We start from the raw sequence: 24,928 nt of genomic DNA, 5'->3' as shown, positions 1-24,928 counted from the left end.
CCAAGAATAAACATTAGCAGCAGGGAGGGAAAGGTTCAGATTTCCAAGGTGATAGACATGAATAAGACATAATTATACACAGGACCCAAAATGAGGAAGAAGACAGAAATACATTTGGCATATATTGACATAGTTTATGCAGTGAAAGGAAACGAACTTGCAGAAGGTAAATACAACTTGTGGGATTGTAGAAGCAGTGAAGATAATTACATTATCACAATTGGTAGAAAGAGAATACATGCAAAATGAATTAATTTCCACTTTCTCATCAACATCTCTCAACTTACCCCAAATGGCAGTCATGAGATTCTGTTGTAAATTGAGAATATCGAAGTATATAATGTAAAGTTATGCAAGAAAACCATAGAAGGATGAAAAGCAACGAAACAGCTAATAATATGCTTCGGTTTGAGATGAAAAGTAAAAAGTACCAGAGACTATAATCATGATACATTATGGATAGATTCAATTCTATGTAAAACTTTCAAGGCAACCTGTGACATAAAAAACAAACATTCTATTTCTACTGAAGGATGATACATGTGCCAAAAGAACAAAAACAGAGAAATCCCAAGACAGGATCCAAAAGATAATTATTTCAGAAACTTAAAAAGACATTAAAGACATATGTGTCATTTATATTAAAATAAAATAATTATTAAATCAAATATATATTAAAATATATTTGATATAGTCCAGATAAACATAAAAATAATGCCTTAGAGAAATAAAAGTAAAATTTGATGTGAAGGAGTTAGTTAACAGATACAATAGATACGTTCCCAGATCCTGGCACAGGGGCAACTGATGGAAAGGTCTTGGTTTTGTCATTACCTGGCAAACGAGTGAGGAGCAACATTTGTTCTACTTTGGTCATTAGTCAAGGTCTTGGCAGAGATCTTAATCCTGGGAGGCTCTAGGGGAGAGCTGAGAGCTAAGTGGTTCTTGACGGGCTCCTGGGGAAGGCCAGGTTGCCAGAGCGACCAAGCCTGATCTGATGCTGCAGACCTTTCAGCCCATCTGCCTGGGAAGAATAGGAGCCTGTGGCAGGGCCATCCCCGGGGGGCAGATCCTCAGAGTTCTGGGCTGCTGAGCACAGAGAAGTGGTAGGGAGACAGTGCTCTGAGCTGCCTGGGGAAATCCCCATCACTGTATCCCAGCAGGACACATCTTACCTGTGCATCTCTTCCATCTCGCTCTTCTGGACGTGGATGCCTTTAAATAACAGACAAAAGCCGCTAAAATATGTTCCCGAGTTCTCCTCGATAACGCTCAGACCTTAGAAAGGGCCTTTCAGAACCTCTATTTTGGAGTCAAATCTAACAAAGTTGTGAGTAGGTTGGGGCTACCACTTTTTTTTTTTTTAAGGGGTCAGATAGATCTGTGAGTCTGCCCTACATTGGGCAATTAGTGTCAGGAATAAGTTAAATTCGTAGGACACCCAGCAGATGTTGGAAAATCAGTATTTGTGGATAAAGCCCTGAGAAATATCATCAGACTACACAGAAGAAACAGTTTGTAAGGACTTGCCAGGCACCCACCAAGAAAAGGCAGCTATGGGCTTGGTTTTAAAAATAATCTCAGGTGAGTTTAAGATGGAGATTTTAAATAGACCCAAAATAAAAATACTACATATCAAAACATACAGCCAGTTGTTACAATTTTGATTATGATAAAGTTCAGGTCTTCATACAATAAACAAGAACATAGAGAGCCAAGAAACCTGGTAGTGTAAACCTGTGACACCAGCATTCAGGGGGCTGAAATGGGAGAATCCTGAATTCAAGGTCAGCATAGATCATGTAGCAAAGCTTACAAAACAATACAACATGTTGCAAGGTCTCAAAATAATAATTAAGAAAGGAAAACAAAAAGGAAACACCCACAGGCATCTGCTGACTGACTTAAAAACCCACCACACGGTGGCAAAGACGCTCTGACAGGAATGGGTCCCAAAGATACCATACAAATAAAAGCAGCTGCTCTCCAGGAGATGAACTCCAACTACAGTCCCACGAAGTTCATGAAATGGCCAGGATCATGTAGACAGAAGGCAGACTAGTGGGTCTCAGGAAATGAGGCAGATGAGACAGGACCTAGTATGGAGAGTGAGAAGTTCCAGCCTCGGGAGACGAAAAGTGATGGAAATAAAAAGTCACGATGGCTTCACATGGCGTGAATGAGCAAACACCACTGAACTGTGCATGTAGAATTGATGATGATGGCCATTTTTAAGTTATATGTCATTTTACCACAATGCAAATCTGCCTAAAGGTTTTTTTTTGAAAGAAAAGGAAGTCAAAATATTAAAAAACAAGAACAGCAGACAAAGCAGCCACGAACCTATGAGGAGCAATAAACTTAAATTTAGGAGGGTGAGGAAGATGGGTTGGTCAGTCAAAAGCTCGTCACACAAGCATGGCAACCTAACCTTAGGCTCCAGAGCTGGGTGGACCTGAAGTTCCTGAGCTAGGAGGTGGATGCAAGTCCCTGGGGGCTTGTCAGTAGGACAGTCTAGGCTAATTGGAAAACCTCAGCTTCAAAGACAGAATGATATCTCAAAAAATAAAGTTGAGAGTGATTGAGGAAGTTACCTATCATCAACCTTGGACTCCACATACTTGGTCATACACACAGACTCACACACACCAAAATAAATCTAAGAAAGATATATGATATTTTTTTTTGAGACAGGGTTTCTCTGTAGCTTTGGAGCCTATCCTGGAACTAGCACTTGTAGACCATGCTGGCCTCAAACTCACAGAGATCTGCCTGTCTCTGCCTCCTGAGTGCTGGGATTAAAGGCATGTACCATCACTACCCGGCTAAGATACATAAACTTAAATGATAAAGAGAGAGGCAAGACATGATTAAGACCCGTGCAGAGCTATAGATGGTTTCACAGTCTTGTGACTCCCATAGAGAACTATGCTGTCAATGTGGGATGGGCACAAAGTCTCAGAGACTGAACCTAAAGATAGCCACGACTTTGGGGCTTCTTTTCCAACTCATGAGGTACTCCCAGTGGGCTATGTGGGATACAGAAAGAGCTCCTGTATAAAAAGCATACACACAGAAAACACACACACACACACACACACACACACACACACACACACACACAAATACACACCACATACAGCTAAGATTGACATCGAATGTTCTATAAGAGCTAATCTGTTCAGTGGAGAAATTCAGAAACATGGACAGCTCTCAGGCAGTTCTTGCAAACTTGAGTAGAGTAGAAAACGACTCTAAAACCAAATAGACTCTCCCTCAGTGTCCTTAGGCTTTAGGACCTCACATGCACACAAAAGCATGAGAATGCTCAAGCCCTTCTATGAAGTGGTGTAGTATTTGGATATGATTCCCACACACCTCTCATTTATATTACACCATCTGTAGGCTATTTATAATGCAAATGATATGTACTTGTTATATTACATTAACAAAGGAATGACAAGAAGGCTACATATGTTCAGTAAAGAGGTGACTTTTAAACATTTTTCATCCACAGTTGATGGAATCCAACTGTACACAAAACCAAGCTATAAATTAATTTTAATTATGAACATCGACAGTCAAAATCATAAGACAATGTAGCCACCACCTCAGGAATATATTATAATATCACCTCAATTATTCTGTTAATGAAACCTTCTGCTGGGTAAATTGAAATTTCTGATCCTTTCTATCAATCCTGGGAAGGCTTTGACAGAAAGATACTAACCTGATTTTTCCCAGAGAGCAGTAATAGTTGAGAGGATACACAGATAACTTTTATTGTGATGAAGAAAATACATGTCTTCATACAAGAAAAACTGTGAGTCATTAAACTATCCATCAACGTTAAGAACAAGGCAAGTATGCAAACAAGCCAATTACTGGTCTCAAGTGCAGTTGGATAGAAAGGCAAACAAAGATACTGGGAAGGATGAGTTAAAAGAAAATCTTAGAAACAAAATGATCACAATTATGGTGGCTAATTAACATTAACAGACAGAATTCAACTACTTTCCTATACATTCGGCTAGAAAACAGAATCGATGCCATCCAACCGAAAATGGTAACCACCCGGTAAGACACCCAGAAATGAACAGCAAGAAATTTGTTCTTGCTTCTCGACTTTCCTGAACAGTCCTATTTACTACATAAAATCAGATTTGAATACAAGTTGAAATCGTGGAGTTCCCAGACAAGAAGTATGTCTAGTGTACTAGTGACCACCCTTGGAGAAAAACAACTAAATCCTTATCTATATTTCTTATGATGAATCTTAAAGAATCAAAAGTTATAAAGGTAAACAAATGAAAACACTGGTTTAGAAAGAAAATGGAGTAAATTTATTTGTAAACTCAACACAGCGAAGACCTTCTAGAGGGCAATCTTACATTCTACAATGGAAAACACGAATGAACTAGCAGCATAGAGTTTTAAACTTTCTATATGTCAATATATATGCACTCAATAAATAGTATCAAAAACCAATGCCAAACAAAGATTAAGAGAATAAACAACTAAAATTTGTATAAAAGATAGAATATAAAATTGAAATTATCAAAATATATATGAAAAATTCAACCTTGCTCATGGTTAAATGAACTAAAATCAGAATGTTGTTGCCTTATCATTTTTTACCAGTCAGATTGGGAATGGAAAAATTAAATATGAAAATATTTAACACCAGAGAGCTGAGCATCTGACCCTTTAATTGTACTCTGGGTGGGGGTACCCACTGACCACAGAGGACCATCTGGAAATATTTATCAGAAATCTAAATGCACATAGTCCTACCTGCATCCATTTCTAAACTGGAATTTATACCAAGATACACTCAGAAAAGAATATGGCAAAGAATGCACTAAAAAGCTAACTACAGACTTGTGTATAAAAATAAAACCTGGAAATACTGTAGCTACGTGCTCACCACTAAACCTGGAAATACTGTAGCTACGTGCTTACCCTAAACCTAGAAATACTGTAGCTACGTGCTCACCACTAAACCTGGAAATACTGTAGCTACGTGCTCACCACTAAACCTGGAAATACTGTAGCTACATGCTCACCACTAAACCTGGAAATACTGTAGCTATGTGCTCACCACTAAACCTGGAAATACTGTAGCTACATGCTCACCACTAAACCTGGGAATACTGTAGCTATGTGCTCACCACTAAACCTGGGAATACTGTAGCTATGTGCTCACCACTAAAAGGCTAATCCAACAAATTGTAAGCCACCAATGGAGTGGAACAGTAAGCAGCTCTCAAGAGGAATGAGGTAGACCTTAGATGTCCTTACAGAAAGCTCTCTAGGACAAAACACTAAATGCAAAGCACCTTTCAAGCAAGAGTTCTAGGAAAACAACAGCCAAGTCTCTCCACACTCTCCTCCCTCTCTGTCCCCACCTTTCCTTTCTTCCTCTAAAACTGTTCCTAGGAGGAAATGGGAGCAAGGGGGAGACAATTTTGAACCATACACGTCTTCTAACTTTGAGCACAGCTAATCTTTATCATTTTTAAAATGGCAATAATTACTCAGGTAGTCAAAGCAAAGGCTAGGGTTCAATTTTTAACTAACGAGAAGACACAAAGTCTGGTCTTTAGGTTACCAAAACACACCTATTTGTTTCCAGTTACTTTAATAAAAAAAAAAAAAAGCATGACACCAGCAAAAAAAAAAAAAAAGAAAAAAGAAAATTTGTGTATCATTTGTTGATAGTGGATGTAACAGATACATGCCGGGAAAGATCTTACTCCAGATGGTGAGTGAGTGCTGAAATCAACAAAGTCTCCAGATTTGCCACATCACTCTATCCTATCTCCTCTCTTTAGTCACTCACACACACACACACGCACACACACACACACACACAGTGCAGACACACACATGCCCACATACACACAGGGTACCACCAAGCCTTCATCTTCCTGCAGCAAAATTAACGGCTGAGAAAAAGTGCTATTGATTTATTTGTATTTATTTACTTATTTTGTCTTGAAAAATGCAATCTTCCCTCATGATTCCATCTCTGGAGTCAGAAGATTAAATTTTGGGGGGAGTTCGGGAGCTCTTGGTATAGTTTTTAAGCTTTGAGAAAATCGACAACATAATGGAACAGGAAAAAATTTTCTCGGTGAAAAATCCTGAGATCCTGCCAACATATAAGACGTGAAGTGCAAGCAGACCGGTATGAGCTACACAGTGAGACCCTAACTCAGAAGAGAAAAAAAAAACACAAACAACAACACCCCCTCATCTGTCTCCAGTGGATTCACGCACTGACCCTGAGGCAGTTTTGCACCTGGAGCTCTGGAAGGCAGCTCCGGAAAGCAAGATCCCGATACCATTAGCTTGGCATCTATATGAGTCATCAGCTACATCTCCTCTCCTCAGCTCCTGTCACACAGTAGCCCAGAAAGGTCTCGACTTCTCTCTGGCCCCAGCATGAGGGAAAAACACAGGATACATTCACCTGGTGGGGCGCAGTTGTACAGACGCACAGACTTCTACGACTAGCGAAGTCTGACATGCAGAGCCGCACTCTCATTAAAAACACACACCAAAAGGTTTATCTGAGAGTCAGTTACTCTCTCGTTAACACTCCAAACTCTATTTCCCCTTCGGCTTTTGCACAATAAAACAAACGCAATCCCTTGGGACACTGGCGCAGCATGAAGCCTGGAATATACAGGGCCACGGCTTTCAAACGCTTTTACCTGGGCTAGTCCTAATTTAGAAATGATACAGCCTGTGGGCTCACTTCATTGACCATGCAGATCTACAGGAACCAGCTTGCTCAAAACATCGTCTAGAAGGCCAACTTTCTCTCTGATGCAAAGTCGATCATTAGTAAAGACAAAAAGACAAAAGAAAAAAAAAAGTGAAGTTAAATCACAGAAAAGCCGGCGGAGAACCAAATCGGCGTTTGCCTTCCTTTTGCAAGGAAGTTGTGGAAATGGACCCAGTGAATGCTGCTCAGCCTTGGCTTCAGCCTGGGTCTGTGCATGACACAAGCAGACAGCAAATTCTGGTGTGTGAGCCCATGACAAGGGGCATGCAGGCACGGAACACCGACTGGACCGGCCTCTACTGGCCGACTAGAACCACTGAGAGCTACCCTGTAGGGCTGTGCAGAGGGGGCAAATGACCATGAATGCCCCTGCTGAGGACAAGGATATGACTATGGTAAGGATGAGAAGAAAAGACAGAAGGGCGTTGGAATCTCTTTCATTAAAGTAACCAGGAAACTAAGACTAAAGACTGAAAGCCACACAGATACTTTAGAGTTGTTCCATTTGGCATGACATGGGGTTAGGGATCCAAGTCTCGCCTCCCAGATACCTTTCCTATCTGTGCATGTCCTACGTGGTGATATTAAGCAAAGTCTTTGGAGACAGCCTCCACGAAGTTTGGGGCCGACATGAGGATGCCAATGGTGCAGATGATGGTGAAGACCGAAAAGGCCATGAGGCACAAGCGGTCCACCACGCAGGCTGCAAACTTCCACTCACTGCAGACCACCTCACTCTCATCCTGGCAGCGGAAGCGGTTGGCAATGTAGCGGACCTCCTCCAGGATCTTGGCCAGGTCAGAGTCCCCATCGGAGGGGTGGGCACCATGCAGGAGATGTTCATTGTGTGTCGGGGAGCAGGCCAGACGACCACACACAACCCCAGAGTCTGGAGTCGGGGCACAGTGCATGCCCTCCAGGCCTCGGAAGCCGATGTAGAGTAGGTTGCCATTGCTGGTGGGTGGCCCAGCACCTGCGCTCAGCTCCACGCTGGCCAGGCTGCAGCGGCGAGCCTTGTGCTGACAGGCTGGCCGCACCTTGTCCTCCCCGGGCCTCTTCATCCGCAGGAACCACGCACACCAGTTCAGAAGAATGATCCTGGTCTGCAAAGACAACGGGATGTCAGGAGCCGCCCAGAGTTCTCTCAGCTGAGCCCCCCAGCAACATGACCCACGAAAGAAGCCTGCTCTACAGATACTGGGGAGAACAGGCTCCCCTGTCTTCTCAGTGGATTTACACAGCAAATCAGTGAGGACACCAGGCGAAATTGGAGTCAAATGTGAGGTGAGACTATGACCTATGCCTGTTTATCAATGTGGGAGCAAACTGAAGTTCCCCTGGGGTGGACATATTACACTCTATATGAGAGAGAGAGAGAGAGAAAAACTATTAAGCTCAGTAAGAATGCCCGAGATGTGTATAACAGGGTGAGCAATTTTCTTTTCTGAACCTTCCTTTTGTATTCCCAAGGCTCCTCAAGTCTCAGGCTTTCATACCAACTGTGAGGTGTCCTTCAAGATCACTACAAGCTAAGTGAGGCTCTGTAACATGTCAGACACAGAGTGAATCCCCAGTTTGGAGCACCTTCAGGTTTCTGACATCGGACAACCACACCTTCTGTCAGAAAGTCCGTATCTTTGCCAAGCTGGTTTTAAGAATTGTGCCAGAATTACCAAGAGAATCAACGAGAAACAGAAAATGAGGGTGGTTATCTCTCATCTGTTCTTAGGAGTTCAGAGGATGTGTCTGGGCTCCATGGATGCCAGACTGTGAAGGCAAAGGTGCGTGATGATTTGCTTTAACCTATGGAAATGGACCACAGGGCCTCCGAGGCCTATGGAAAAAGAACAGCTAAGATATTAGTATGGAAGAAAGTTTAGGTGCTTCTAACCCAACTCATTAGGCTCTGATGATGAGCAAGTAAGACCGGGTTTGGGGCAGTATATGGAAAAGGCAGAAACGGGTATTAGTATACTTCCTATGAACAGTCCAGGTCATGGGGGCCCTCCGACAACAATGCCTCCTGCTGGTGTGCACGTAATGAGTGCATGAGTGGGTGGGTGTGAGTGATGCCTAAAAAAACCCCTTTTTATAAACTATTTTTAAAAGACTGAGGGCTTTTGGGTATTGGAGTTTATCAGCCTGACCCTTAAAAGTGTTATACACGGGTAGTGCCTGATGCAGAGGAACTAGGGAAAGGTTACCCTGAGAGGTTACAGGTTTCGTGTTTTGTGACAGCTGAAATCTCAATCTGGACAAAGAAGAAGATTTTTGAAGACAGTCACAGTGTGTGAACAGTGTGCCTTTTCCTAAAACACCTAGATTCTCACTTCAAATTCCTCTTGACTTAGGACCAGACTTCCGCCTGCAGGGGAAGATGCACGCTATGAAGCCCACCCACATCTGCCGTGCTTCTTTCGCGGCAGTCATTTTTATGACATCTTAATAAAAAAAATGCAAAAATCAGGTCTGTAGCTAGAGAGCGAGAAGCACAAGAAATGTCAAGTGGAGGTTCCCCACAACTGGGAAGCCTTTCACAGCCTTATACTTCCAGGGTGGGAGACTGCACTGGGGAAAGCCCATGGCTGCAAGAGCTTTTCCAAATTAGAAAACAGCTGAGGTCCACAGCTCCCTTCTCATGAGACTGAACATCCAGCGCAGTCATCTGGAGCCATGAAATGAGAATAGCTTCCCCATTTTACAGATCGACTAAAACTCAGAGGAGGACTACCTCAAGGTCAGTCTTTACTGTGTTTAGACCACAGCAAGCCTCATCTACCAAAGGTGCCCCAGGGTTCTCCTCAGAACTCCTACAACTTAGCCCAAGCCCTCTTTCAGAAGACACCAAGAAGGTCTGTGCTAGATCTTAAAGGAGGCTGTCAAACTACAAGAGAATCTGAATCCCAAGGCAGCTGTGCACACGAGAGCCGAGCAGGGTTGGTTACCTTTCCTGCCACACAGGGGTCCATGTGTTCTCTGGGAGGCATTTGCAACTAGTAGGATCCATTTCACCAAGTCTATTTTGAATTCCATGGCTTTCAAGGATAGCACATCTCCAAAGATGGAATTATTCTTCTGGTACTTATCAAACCGTGTCTATGACCTCTTCTGTCAGCCTACGGTTTTGTTGTTACTTGTGCAAATGTCACATAATACCACTGCGCCTAGCAGTCTCTTCTTCATGATAGCAACAGACCATAAGAGAACCTGGGAAACTATTTATGTTTCCAAGACACATGGATGAATAAAAAGTGCTGTATGCTTTATAAAATGAGAGAAATACACACTTAGGTTTTACTTGTAGCCAACTGGTTTTAATAACCTTTTATTCCAAGAGAGCTATAACAGACAAATGCTCTTAATTAAGATTCTGGGACAGTAAAGTGGTACCAGTTCATTAAAAATGGTTTTGTGTCTCTGTGTGTCAGTTCCTTTATCTTCATACCAGCCAAAATACTCAAAGAAGTAAGAATGACTGCATTTTATATTAGCATAAACACTAGAGAAAAATAGAGAATTCATTAAAATGATTGTTGCTAAAATGGTCGTTGTGAATAGTATTTTGACTGGGCAAAGATATATTAATTTGTTTATGCTGCAGAATATTTAACTATATAAAGGGGTGTTATATTTGTTTATGACACATTTGTTTAACAATGTAAGGATGGGTTACATTTGTATATCTTGCATTTGTTTCATTACCTAAAGATAAGTTGCATTTGTTTCACCTTGCCTGCCTAAGTTATCTGATTGGTTTAATAAAAAGCTTAACATCCAATAGTTAGGCAGGAGAGAGATAGGCCGGTCTGGCAGGCAGAGAGAATAAGTAGGAGAAATCTAGGCTCAAAAGGAAAAAGAGAAGAGAGGAGAGAACAAGGAAGAAAGAAGATGCCCGGGGTCTGCTGGCCAGGCAGCTGACAGACAGAGAAACATGCATTCTGGACTTGACTGGATTCCAGTGGTCTCTCAACTTGGGCACAACATTTGGTGCATTGGCCAGGAACCCTGGGGACCCCTGCCAGGTCTATAGGTTTGTTCTGATCTGATATCGGTAAGATTTATGTATGTGTGCTGTCAACCTGAAAACAACTGTGCTTTTAGTCTGATCTGTATATATATATTTTTTTTCTTTCTAAGGCCGGTCAGTAGCTCTCATGGAGATAGTGAGAATGGGTGGTCCAGGCTCTCACTAAGGACAGACGTGTCCGGGCGGTGATCCTGGAAGGAGAGAGAGACATCTCTCTCAGGAGGCAGCAGTTGTAGGGCTTCTAAGCAGACCACAGATGTGGAATCCTCTTGGTCTCAGCAGCCCCAACATTCTGAGCAGACAGCAGACATGGAACCCTGTTGGTCTCAATAGCTGCCCGCTTTTCTGGGATTCTCAAGAGGAAGAACCAAGTTCTGAGCAGATCACAAACATGGAATCCTGTTGGTCTCAGTGGCCTCCAGCTTTTCTGGGTTTCTCAAGAGGAGAAACCAGGTCGGGACATCCAGGTTTATCTTTATTTTTATTGGCGCCTATGTCTTTGTAAATGTCAAAGATGTATCATGTTTGGGAAAAGTTTATGCTTTTGTTTCCACAGGAAAAGAAAAATATATGAATTTTAATCATTATATACAATAGGTTACAAATACTTATCACCTTTGATTAAGATGTATACATTTCTGCTTTTGTTTAAATATTAAACAAATATGCAATGTTCTGCTGGACAAAAATCACAGAAAAAGACTTTGATGAAAAATTGTATATTGTCAGGAAAATGAGAGGAGAGACAAAAAAGTTTTTGATAAAAGTTTTTATGTAGTCTAAAAAGCAAAAAAAAAAATTCAGAAGGTATATGAAAAGTTGTAAAAGGCCAGAGGATGTGAACTATGTTTGCTATGGTTTCTCATAGTTTCTCGTATCTGTAAATACTAAATTTTAAAAGGAATATATAAACATAAGCTAAATGTTTGACATACTAGGTTAATTCTGGTTTTTAAAAAAAATCTTGTTTGTCTTGTTAAAGGGTCATGTCTCTTTTTTGAAAAAAAAATATGTATGTTTGTTTTGTTGAAAAGTTAGCCTATGGTAACTGAAAATTTTGTACTTGTTCCCTGAGTTCCTATCACTAGATTCAGGTTATCAGGAATTTGGATGTCTTTTTGATGTAGATAATGTTAAAACTGTTTATGCTGTTCTTTATTGGAAAGCTGCATCTCAATGTCTTTATACACAAGAATGTACCTTGTTCTGTCAATTAAACCTTGTAATTCAAGAGTCACCCAGATAAAAGACTAAAAGGGATCACAGAGAACAGCTGAGACTAGAGTGCCCAAAAAAGAATAGTTGCAAGGATGGACCTTAGCAATTTTAGAAACACCAATGCCAGGTGATAGTCACCAGAAGCGTCAGCTAAGTTAAATCTGATAACATATGTTATAAGTCATATAACATATGATATAAAGTCCTGGTCTTATTAAAGATGCAAACTTACTGTAGACCGTTAGAAATACAAGTTAATAATCAGTCATCCTTGAAGTACTGCTATAATTACATGGATAAGTCTTATTTAGTCCTCTGTATAGATTTTTAAAGTCAATTAACACCAGTAATTAATAATAAAGTTTGTCTAATCAGATATATCTGGGCAGTTCTAAATACTTGAGATCTGCAGAATATGGCATTTAAAATAATAATTAAAAAGTTTATATCAGACAGAGACTCCAGATCCTAGCAATGACCCAAGGGCTCCAAAGATTATGGGACACCACCATGTCTCCACCTGGATAATGATTGACACTGACCGCTGGGCAAGATGCCCCAAAGCACCAACTGCTGCCAGGACCCAGCCCAGACTGTGGACACTGGAGAACTGATTGTACCACTTTTGCCTAGACAACATAGGGTCAGTCTTTTCCATGTCCCTCTTCCAGAGGAACCTCCCACCTTATGGGCCTGGTAAAGCCCGCTTCTGATACTTCTGCCTCCAATGCTATGGAGACCTAGGTATGACTGTACAGGGGCTGGTCTCTGTTACTTCATAATAGTTTGGAAAGCTGTTTGGTCTGTACTTTAATATAATTTATTTATCCTTCTGAGATCTCTGACAGTGTTGATGGCTGGGCTAGCTATAGCCTTGCTAATTTGACAGCATCAAAATTTCAGACATAACTACTCACTGCTTGGGTCCCAAGCTCAGGATTTTAAATTTTTTTTAGTTGTCTACACACTTTTAACCCAAATCTGTTTTTGCTAGGATTCAAAGTATGAGTCTAGCTTTGCTGTTTTATATCTGTTATTTGTTTTTTTCTATATTATGGATTTTAATATGGGCCTAAAAGTTTCAAATGTGTTAAACTTCTGTTCCTAGTTTGAATTTGTCTCAACAGGTTCCCTCTTGGCTGGCAGATACAACCAAGCATTAGTTGCTGACTACAATCCGCTCCAAATGACCGTGGAACCTGGACTTGCTCAAAACTGATATGAACCAGTCTAGCCGATGTGAATGCTCCCTGGCTCTTCAACAGAGTTCACAAACCAGATGCTCCTGACAAATTCCCCATTGCTTAAATTTTCTCTTTGTTTCTGACTAGCATTTGACCTTTGTTAACTCTTGACAATGATGCCCCAAGTCAGCTGTAAGCAGTTAAAAGAATACATCATCCTGGAATCCCTGGTTGAGATGCTAAGTCAAAAGGGAACTCCCTTACATAGGAAGACTTTGTGCAGGTTTAGGAGAGAAATTCTGTTTTTTAAGGAACTATGTCCCCCTCGGTATACTAGAGGAAACATATGTTGCTCCCCTTGGCTTTAAGGGAACCAGGATTGGTTCCCCGAGGTACTTGAGAAGGGGGAAATGTTAGGACATGGAAACCTTTAAGAAACTTTGCTTGATCAGGAGCTGGTTAAGGCACTGGGTTCAAGAAACTTTGCAGCACCAAGAGTTAACTGGAAACAGGAACCTTTGTTAAAGTGCAGACCAACTGTCCCTAGCAGCTAGCCCCTTGTCGACACCCAGCTTTGTGGTCTAGACAGAAGCAGGAATAACTGCTCGGGGGAGGGCGGAGGGCATGCACAGAAGCAGAAGTAGCCGCTTAAAGGAGGAAGGGGGTATGCAGAAGTAGTCCATACCCTGTACTCAGCCAAACTAGCCCCCTTGACCCCGAGTAAACCTGACTTGCGGTTTTTGCCTTTATATGTCAACCCCTAGTGAAGAGTAGGAGCTCTCCCTACTGCACTGTGTCACATGGGGGACCTCTCCCAGGTAGCTGGGATAAGAAATAAACCCTGTTTTTGCATTCTGGACATGTCTGGATTCTGGGGGTCTCTCTGGGGGTCTCTAAATTGGGCAAAACAGTAGGACAAACAGAAAGAAAAGGCTCAAAGCTCCTAGGCAAAAGGTAGGTTAAGGAAAAACAGTTAATTTAAGAGAGCTAGCCAGAAATGAGCTTACAGTAGGCCAAACATTCAAAACTCATAATAAGTCTCCACATCATGTTTTGGGAGCTTGTTGGTGGCCTAAAAGAAAAAGTCTGGTACAAAAGGTGATCAGTATTGGTGGTTACAAAGGAATGGAGTAAAATGGAAGGCAAACTTTCTTATGTGTGATGCTGCTTTTACTCTTTTTTTCCCATGTACTTCATCTTTATTTTTATTTCTTTTTTCAGGTATTATTATTATTAAAAATTTTCACCTTCTCCCCTCCTCCTATTTCCCTCTCCCTCTCTCCATTCCCCCTCCCCCTCCCTCTCCAGTCCAAAGAGCAGTCAGGGTTCCCTACCTTGTGGGAAGTCCAAGGTTCCCCCCACCCCATCCAGTTCTAGGAAGGTGAGCATCCAAACAGACTAGGTTCTCCCAAAGCCACTACATGCAGTAGAATCAAAACCCAGTGCCATTGTCCTTGGCTTCTCAGTCAGCCCTCCTTGTCAGCCATGTTCAGAGAGTCTGGTTTGATCACATGCTCCATCAGTCCCAGTCCAGCTGGCCTTGTTGAGTTCCCATTAGATGAAAGTGGATATGGGAGCACGGAAGTACAGATCTTAATTAAGGGGGCCATTTTAGGGTTGGAAAGAGACTGGACTCTAGAGGGGTTCCCAGGTGTCCAAGGAGATGTCCCCAGCTTGTTCCTTGGGCAGCTGAGGAGAGGGCACCTGAACTGGCCCTATCCTATTGCCACACTGATCAATATCTTGCATATCACCATAGAACCCTCATCTGGTGATGGATGGAGATAGAGACAGAGACCCACATTGGAGCACTGGACTTAGCTCCCAAGGTCCAAATGAGGAGCAGAAGGAGGGAGAACATGAGCAAGGAAGTCAGGACTGCGAGGGGTGCGCCCACCCACTGTGATGGTGGGGCTTATTTTAATGCTTTTACTCTTGCTTTTGAAGCATATTTTGTTTGAAAATATGTTTCAAATGGATGGATAGACAGAAGGACATGTAAGTCAAACCTGGCTTAGTTTGCCCTATAGTGTACCATGATGCTAAGAAAGAAGGAAATAAAGGTGAGTGTGTCTCAGCTTTGTAACAGAACCGATGACTTCTAAAACACACTTCATGGTCTACAACAGTGACACCTGAGACATAACTACTGAGGCTGAGTCCATGCCACATCTGCGACTATGAACTTTATGAGAGGTTTTATTATGAGAGGTTTTATTATGTGTATGAGGCAAGTAGTTGAGAGGAACTAGTACTCTTACAAGGCCACTGGAAAATAAATAGCATCTTTTCCTAAGCTAGGGCACTGTAGGGTACTGCATCACGACTGTCTTCAGAAGGCTGGAAACCCTTTGTTCTGCTGGGAATCCACATGCATCTTTTGCCTTATGCTGCATTTCAGCATGTGGGTGCTTCCTAGATTTCCTTCTGGACACAAGCAGTACTGAATGGGTCTTCAGACAGGCTCCTTTTGAGATATAAAGGGCTGCTTTTAGTGTCCTCAGACAACAAGATCAGGAATATCTGCAAGGCTCACTAGTGGTGGTAGGTCAGGGTGGCTTTTCTCCACCTTGGGTTTTATTCTGGAAAGGCGTGGGAAAGTCTGGGGTCAGCCCAAGCCCTCATCAAGGTCTCTGTGCATCAGCGAAGAACAGACCTTCAGGGATTGGGTCCTGAAATGCTGTGGAAGGTCAGAATCAGCAGATAACAGTGCCTGCCTGATGCAGGCGTAGGGACGTGATAACACGACCTGGGATGAACCCTAATCCATTTCCTTCCACTCTCTGTTCATTATCCACTAGGAACTCATCATCTTATGCCATGGGTTTGGGGTTAGATTGTAAACCTCTATGTATTGATTGGATAGAAACTTGGCCCTCTGCAATGTTGGTTCTGCCCCTATTCAATCTAGTAAGCACAGACTGAGAAAGCTGGAGGAAAACAAAACCTGGATGTGTATTGAACATACACAGATATTTCTCTTGTATCATTCCCTAGCCAGCCCTACATAAGAACTACTGGTAGGACATTTACACGTCATTAAGTCTCTACGTCATCTGGAGACGGTCTGTAGTACACTGGCAGATGTGTAAAGGTTCTGGGCAAGTGCTACACCATTTCTACAAGGAGCTTGGGCACTTTCAGTCTTCTCTATTATCAAGGACATTGGAACCAATGCCCTGTAGATACCGAGAAAGACTCATGCTGCTTCTTATGCTTCTCACCCCCAGTCTGCTGGGAAGCTCCAGCCACATTGCTTCATGGCCACTCTCCCAGTTCTCCCAATGCTACACAGTCCTCCTCAGTGGATGTGTGGAAGGACGGCTTTTAAAGCACAATACTAGCAGGACACACGAGCAGACAATCTGGAGCCCTGCTGGGATGTCAGTCTAAGATACTGTCACCCCCAGGGCCCTGTCCTCAAAGCCATACAGAAGGGTGGAATCTCTTTAGGGCCACTAGACAATAGAAAACTGCAAGAGGAGCTTTCAGGGAGAGCTGGCACTCTCCGAGGACACAGGACGTACCCACTTGGGCATTTTGCCACCATCAGGGTCATGGTGATGATACCGCAGCACAATCACTGTCACCACCACAGACAGGCCCACGATGATCATGGTACTGGCGAAGTACTGTGCTGTGGAGAGACCAGAGGCAGTGTGAAACCCGGGGCCTCAGCAGCACCTACTGGGATAATGTTCTATCAGGGCCTCCTGTGTGGCCATACTAAAAAGCAGGCTGTAGCCTAATACTCTGGTGGAAAGGGACACCCTAGATCTTTTCAAAGACTTCACTTCCCACCATGAAACAGAGGCAATAACTCTCCCACTGAAGCCCAATGGTCTCTGAGGGCTACTGTTCCTATCCCCATGACACACTGGACCGCAAGTAAAACCCCGGCTGCAGCAGTGAGTCCTGAAAACTACCCTGGTCACAGCATCCTTCACATGATCTCATTTGCTTCCATCGAGGAAACTATAAATATGGAGTCTTCCTCTTTCTGTCAGTTATCCCTGGGCAGAAACACCTAACCCAGACAAAACATTTGCTCCACTTCCGTTTCTCTAAATGCATATTTAATAAGTGGATACTGAGTGATCTCAGGAGATAGGGACCAAGAATTAAAATATATGCTTTAGTCAAAACAAAAAACAAAAAACACCAATATCCAGGTAAAATAATGAATCTCAAATTGTGAAGTCTTTGACTCTAGAGCAGATAATATGAATGGGAGGAATACAGGAGGAAGGGACATTCTATCACACACATTCATGTGTACCACCCCCCTGGAAATGGCTCAAGCTATGTTCTTCTGGCTAGTCTTGAACTCTTGAATCCTGTAATCCTCCTGCCTCAGCATCACAAAGACTGAGACTACAGGAACATCATCACCCATGGCCTTTCTTCAGTTTAAAAGCAAGCCACAAATTTGGACATCTTTTCCTTCCTGCTTGGGCCTAGGTATGGGCCATGGTATCTTGTAATAGCTATGGCAAGTCACGTCTCCACAGCAGGGGACAGAGGGGCAGAATAAATCTCTAGGACCTTGAAGGACATGTTTCTCCTCCGTGCACCTGCAGGGAAATCCTGGGCACACTGGAGTCCTTGTCTTACCTATCAAGGGCACGGAATCCGATGTGGCGGGCATGATCTCAGCCACAAGCAGCATGAAGACCGTCAGAGAGAGCAAGACAGTTATTCCTGAAACAAAAATGTGAGGAATTCTTTAGTCATAACTGACAGCAAGGCTGAAATTACACCTCACAGAAGCTCACGACAGTTGCTTCAAAAGCATTATGTAGGTTGCTGGGGCTACACCATGAGTCCCATAGTTTCTGTACATATGGGTGTATGCATTTTTCGGGGTACACTTTCGGTCACCTGCCAGAACCCAAAGGACCCTTGAATGGAGACAAGTTTAGTAGCCACAACTTTGAGAGGATCAACCAGCATGGTTGACTCTCAAGGTCCTGACTGCATTAATACTAAGAGGCAGTTTTATACAGCAGGATCAGGAAACCATGTGGCCAGAAGACTCGTTTTCATTCAAGTCTTGACTTTACAACTTAATTGGCTGTGCGACCTTGAATAAGATGTTTAACATTCTAAGCCTTATGCTAAGAAAACAAAAGCCTCGAGAAAGCTTTCTTCAACACACTAACTATGTATTTATTTAGCAATTTTTTGATATAAGCAGCTCATTTTACCATTCAAACCCTCACTTTTTTTATATTCCCACAGGAGAAGCAATTCCAGAAATTGCATTCCTATTGTAATGTGTGTAATAATTTACCAATGCAAGCTGATATTAAGTTAATGTGTCTCCCATCCATAGAGGAGACTGGCCAGCTACCACTGAGAAACAAAGTGGGTGACAGAGAGGGAGAAACAGCCCATTAAGGTAGAACTCATCTGGTCCCTCACTATATCCTGGTTTTTTTTCCACAAAATTATGGAATCCCTAGACCCTGACAATTCTCAAGAAGACACTCTGCCTCTTGAGAAGGCAGAACCAGGAGTTTCTGGTGTCTGATCCTGGCACAGGGGCTGATGTACGGTAGTTGACAGTGTCCTGCAGAGCTTGCCTCCGAGAGGGACTTGGATACCTACCAAGGGAGATTTTCTCCCCGGAGTCTGCAGGGAGCAAGAACACCAGCAGAGCCAGGGCCGAGATGAGCACACAGGGGATGAGCAGGTTGAGACCGTAGTAGAGCGTCCTGCGGCGCATGGTCACTGTATAGGTAACATCAGGGTATGGCTCTTTGCAACATTCATAGAACTTCTCATTCCTCTTGCCGGGGATGCCTGAGTGGGGTGCCAGAGAAAGGAGGAAGATCATCAGAAGACACAGCTGCTTTTTGTTTCTCGCTAAGTGTGCACTATCCAGGAGCACAGTCCTAAAAGTGAGTGATGGGTGTTGGAACAAACCTTCACGGGTCTGCCACAGCTGTTTAAAGGTATTTCAGCGATAGTCAACCATACCGGTAGATATTCTTTCGATGCCTTAGAAGTACGTACACAGTGTCAATTTTATAGCGTTACACATCCAATTATCAACAGATGCCACATAATGGTGTGTCTGTCACAGGTGGAAGAAATGTACAATGGAGTTGATAACATTGTATCGCTTACGGATTCTGTAGCTGGCTTACTTTGTACAGTGTAAATGCAATCTATGCATTCTATGATCTTCACACAATAAAACTGCACGGCCCTTTTCCAAACATATACCTGATGGCAAGTGACTCCTAGTAATATTGTATTGAATTTAAAATGATGCAATATAGGTATAAAATAAAAGCCAAAATGTCTACAGAGAGAAAAAAATTCAAATTATTTTTCTAAGTCTTATTTGCTGACAGAGCGTACGTCGCTATGTAGGCATCATGTCAAGGAGTGTGTGTACGGAAAGGGACAGTTTCTCAGACTCTCACATTACCTTCCGAGGATTAGGAATGCTGGAGTGACCAGTTTGATCCCTGGCCTATACAGGCCAATGGTCTTAGGAAATGTACAACCACCCTGATCTAGACCGTTTTCAAATTGCCTGACCCATACACCGTGTATCCCCCTCACCTCATGCTAAACTGTCAGATGCACCTTTTGCTTAACAATCTAACGCCCATCCCCTCTCAGCAGAAGACTGACTTTGTGTCTGGTTGAACTGTGTCTCCCAAAGTGAAATGTTGCTCTCTGCCCTAATCCTGCTGTTTGTACTTCTGATTGAGCCCCCACGTGTGATGGTCTTCATCGGCACCATCAACGTCAAGGCGCAGCTCAACCATGCCAGAGGGCTAGAATGGACCCCCGCAAAGTCTGCTCCAGCACTGTAGGTTAACAGGCTCTGCCATGGCTGCTTGCTGCACTCGCTAACTGACTTCCGCTGCTCGTTCTGGAGCTCTCAGGACGTGATGGAGCAGCCTGTCAGGTGGAGCCAGTGAAAGGAAAAGTAGAAAAATCGCCAAGTCTTTCTGTTCACACAGGCGGAAGGCGTCTCTCTTCTGGGATATAAGGTCTTCGTTTTGTGCTAGCCTTACCCATGAGATCCCATTCTCCATTGGGGATATAGCTGCTGATGTCTGCCTCCTGCATCTGCAGGTCCAGGGACCACCCTCCATAGGACCAGGACCCAAACTTCAGTTTGCACTGCTGCACATCGAAAGGGAACCAGCGCACATCAATATAGCAGGAGCTCTTGAATATGCCTAGGTGAGCACGGGAAATGATCAGAAGATTGAAATGGAGGTGAGAGAAACAGGCTCAGAACACACCACCGTTCCTGCAGCCTGCCTCCCCCACTCCCGACACACACTGAACTCTTGCTAGAACCTATTCAGAGCAAGTCAAGGTGCTTTCTCCCCATTTTCCTTTTGGAAAAGCCCTAAGAGAAGCTCAGCCAAAATGTCACTGTTTTTTTTTTTTAAATTAAAACATAACAATAGCCTTTGTTATGGAAGGCTTTTCTCAGGAAACTTTGTGCAAATAATTAATTATAGACTTCATTTGCTAGGAGCACACTCCGAGTCTAAGCAATATGAGAAAAAGAAAGGGTGCAAGAAATCTCAGAGAAGCTGATAAAAAATGATGGAGGAGTTAGAAAGAGAAGTGGAAAGAGACAGGGAGTGTGTGTGTGTGTATTTTTTTTTTGTGTGTGTAATAAACAGTTATCTGAAAACATATGTAGAGTGTAACTCTAACCTGTTCAGTTTCCACAGCAATGGGATAAGGATCAAAATTAAAGAGAGAGAGTTTGGATGCACAAAAACATACTTCACATTTCTTTGCTTAACTAAAGACTGAACGAAGGAAGGAACTGAAGGGTTTTACACTTGTACACTCTACTGCACACCCATGCTGAGAATACATAACTGTCTCTTAGAGGTCCTTTAAATGTGCCTTACATTCCCAGATACTTGGGGAGACAAGACAGGGGGTGACAAGTTCAAGACTATCCCAGGCCACTTAGTGTTATCTCAAAATAAAGAGATAGAAAGGCAGCTAGGGACTCCCTTTCTCAGCGGTGGAGTGCCTACTTAGTATGTATGAGGCTCAAAATTCAACAGCAATACTGTAGTGCATATGGGTGGGTATGTATGTGTGTGTGTGTATGTATGATGTATGTGTATATATACATATACATATATACACACACATATAGCACATGCATATGACTTACAGAATTACTTCAGATGCCCATAGGATCCTGAAAGTCACCACTGACATTCCCTTATCATTTGTGGACTGAATTTCTCCTAATCCAAATACAGTTAGAAAACTGTATTTGATTCCATTTCTATGACAAGACCCAAGAAGGAGACAGAAAAGATTCAATGGTTGCCTGAGGCTGGCAGCAAGATCAGTTAACTGTCAACAGGTAAGGGATAATGGGGACATTCTAAAATTCAATTGTAGTGACCCTCTGAAAATTTACTAAAACTCATGGAGTTAAGATTCTTTAAATGTATAATATGCAAATTCTACCTCCATCTGCCTCTTAAAAATAAACACAGAAAGTGGGTGGAGAGAGCGGTTAAGAACACAGGCTGCTTTTCCAGAGATCCCAGGTTTAATTCCCAGCACTCACATGGTGGCTCACAACCACCCATTTCTTCACTGACAGTGTGCTGGAAGGCATCACATAGCCCTCTCTATAAGGTACCTGCAGCGTGGAGGAAGGGCTGGAGCAAGCAAGCGGATGACTTAAGACAGAAAGCCTGAAAAGAACACTTCTCTAATCAATATAAACATCAGTGAGAGGGATATGTCTCTGCTGGATTCAACCACTTATTCATTCATTTATTGACACAGCCACCTGCAGTTGAGAAGTGATGGATTGTAAGGTGAGCAAACAAAGATTCTGTCTACAGAATTCTTATCATCTGCTAAGCGGAGGAGCATTGTAAACAGTAGGCAAAGCCAGCTTCACCATGTGCTTGGAGATGGGGGGCTAGAGAAGTGTGCGTGCGTGTGTGTGTTTTATAAGAAGCTACATACTCAAGGGGCACATATGTTAGGAGTGTGTTAGTGTGTTCTGAGTGTAGTCACAACAGTGTAGGCAGTGGGTTTCAGATATGTTATAAGTAGTTTCAGTGAGGAATATTTAATTCTTGAAAATATGTTAATGAAGCTTCTAACTAATTAAATAAAAAGAATTGATATTCATATACTAGAACACACCTTGAATGTGCCTCAAAGGGCAGGGAAATAGATCAACCCCATGAAGCTATTTACCACCAGAAGGTTAAGAAGAAGAAAAGAAATGAGTTGAGGAACAAGTCACCAGAGGGTGCTCCCTGGAAGGCCCTGGGTCTTGCACCTAACTTGTGAGCAATCTTAACTTCATGAGCACAGAATGCCCACCATCTTCCCAGCACTGAAGGACCTGTCAACTTCCTGTGCCAACTGGGGAGAGATGAAGGAGAAAAGGCCTGCCTATCATGTTTATGGCCCGAAAGAAGAATGGGAAATTACTCAACAAAGGAGAGTAGACTGTGAATTACCATGAGTAGGAACAGAAGATAGACCTTGGCAAAGACCTTTGAAATGTGATCTTACCTTCAGAGATGATACCCAGAGTGAGGTAAGAGAAATGTAAGACCTCCGATGGGAAGGGATAGGTGGTTAACCAACATGGAGTCAGTCCTCCCCTCAGGAGGACAGTCTTCAGCACACCAGTCCTCCCCTCAGGAGGACAGTCCTCGGGACACCAATCCCCTCCTCAGGAGGACAGTCCTCGGGACACCAATTCTCCCCTCAGGAGGGAAGTCCCTGGGACACCAGTCTCCTCAGGAGGACAGTCCTCAGGACACCAGTTCTCTCCTCAGGAGGGCAGTTCTCGGCACACCAGTCTTCCCCTCAGGAGGGACGTCCTTGGGACTGATGCGCATACTTGCTTAAATTTTCTCACTGGATGGAGGCCAGGGGAGTAGATCTTACCTGGAGGAAGATATTGGCAATGCCCAGACGCATTCACCAAGACATTGGTGTGGAATGTGGCATCAAACCGCTCATCAGCACTAGAAATAGGAAAGGGATTCATGAGCCAGAATCTCTAGGCAGTGGGTTTCTTACTGTCATTAGATTGTCATGCTTATGGGTCAGAAAGCTTTTTGAAGGTTTCCTGTTTGTAGCTGGACAATGCCATACCTGCCTGGGAGAGTCAATGCGGCTTACCTGCAAGGTCCTCTCAGTGAGGTGCCAATGGCCACTCCCATTTCATATGACATGTGATGTCCTGATTTTCTTTCTGTTGCTATGATTAAAGCAACTTAAGAAATAAAGGTCTCTTTGGCTCACAACTCTAGGTTCCAGAAAAGTCAAGGTACCATGCTGCGAGAGCTCCTTCTGCTCCTTCAGCCAATAGCCGCTGAGATACCAGCCCATTGGGGCGTGGTCTCTCTTTCTTTAAAAAAGCAGCGGCTGTCCTCCATTCCCTCTCTGGCTTCCGGCTCCACTTCCGGCTGCTAGACTCCTTTCCTGATCATGCAGAGGGGCTGTTGTCTGGGACGGTGATCTGTAAGTTTTTCTCCTTTAAATAAATAACCATTCTATTAACCATAATTCCAAACTGGTGTGGGATTGTTTGTGACTTACGCCTTCAGCAGTAACAATGTATCCCATGCACAGTCCAGATCTGAGAGAATAAACACAAGGACCCCCACTTGCTTTCTCTCAGCCAGCCTTTTCCTTTCTCCCCCAATCAGGCCTCCCTGCCACGGTGACATTATCCCAGAGGAAACATAAATAAACATCTACTCATCCCTGATAAGGGACCAAGGACAGACTTAAGTAAGGATACCTCCAAAGTCCAACTTGATGAACCAGTTAAGTTTCTATGGGTGGCTAATCACAGCAATATTGGTTAGGGGTTGCTTATAGGGGCAGAAATGACTCCAAATATTTGCACCATCAAAGTCTACCCCAGAATGGGCGAGAGCTCAGAAAAGCTGGAAACACTGCCTAATCTACAGTTAGCTGAACAGTTTAAAGGGTGTCCAACAGCAACGTAGGCAGGAAAGGGTTGGTTTGTAGGTTACAGACTACCAACAATGGAAGCCAAAGCAGGAACCTAGAGGCAGGGACTGCAGTAGAGACCACAAAGTAATGCTGCTTCCTGGCTTACTCCAAATGGTTTGCTCAGCTTGCTTTCTTATACAAACACTTGCCTAAGGGTCGTGTCTTAAGGTTACTTTTGCTGTGATGAAACACCATAACAAAAAGCAACTTGGGGAAGGAAGTGTTTGTTTCACTCACAGTTCCATTTGACAGCTCTTCAACAAAGGTAGTGAGGGCAGGAACGCATTCACAGCAGGGACCTGGAGGGCGGAACTGATTTGGATGCCATAGAGGAGTGCTGCTTACTGGCTTGCTCTACTCGACTTGCTCAGACTGCTTTCAAATAAAACCTTTAACCGCCAGCCCACAGTGGGCTGGGCTCTCTCCCTCATCAGTCACTAACTAAGAAAATGCCTACAGCCTGATCTTAGGGAGGCATTTTCTCAGTTGAGGCTTCCTCCTCTCTGAAAGCCAGCTCCTTTTCAGTTGGCATAAAACTAGCCAATCCAGGTAGTAGAGTCCAGCGGGCTGGGCCCTCACATACCAATCAACAATCAGGAAAATGTCACATAGATAAAAAATGCCACATAGATAGGTTCATAGGCCGACCTGATGGGAGAAATTTCTCAGTGGAGGTTCCTTCTTCTTCCA

General features: G+C 43.3%; 1 protein-coding gene across 2 annotated transcripts in view; it reads right to left on the bottom strand.

Annotated features, from left to right (window-relative positions):
* Positions 1-3,754: 3,754 nt before the first annotated feature.
* Positions 3,755-24,928, bottom strand: part of Chrna7 (cholinergic receptor nicotinic alpha 7 subunit) — a 116,141-nt gene continuing 94,967 nt past the window's right edge. The window contains exons 5-11 of one of the 2 annotated variants that reach the window (XR_015736295.1): positions 23,159-23,238; positions 20,260-20,427; positions 18,833-19,027; positions 17,837-17,923; positions 16,750-16,859; positions 4,936-7,896; positions 3,755-4,900 (exon numbers count right to left, since the gene is read on the bottom strand). Coding sequence is in view for 1 of the 2 variants with exons in the window: in XM_085682682.2 (XP_085538808.2) it covers positions 7,378-7,896; positions 16,750-16,859; positions 17,837-17,923; positions 18,833-19,027; positions 20,260-20,427; positions 23,159-23,238 (1,159 nt within the window). In the remaining variant the exon portion in view is untranslated. Of the gene's footprint in view, positions 7,897-16,749; positions 16,860-17,836; positions 17,924-18,832; positions 19,028-20,259; positions 20,428-23,158; positions 23,239-24,928 lie in introns of both variants that reach the window. The other variant, XM_085682682.2, reaches the window with a different exon arrangement.

Source organism: Myodes glareolus, chromosome 24 (assembly GCF_982192425.1).
Source record: "Myodes glareolus chromosome 24, mMyoGla1.1, whole genome shotgun sequence".
Classification (NCBI taxonomy): Eukaryota; Metazoa; Chordata; class Mammalia; order Rodentia; family Cricetidae; genus Myodes; species Myodes glareolus.
The sequence above is the reverse complement of the archived record's forward strand: the minus strand, read 5'-3'. Positions and strand labels throughout refer to the sequence as shown.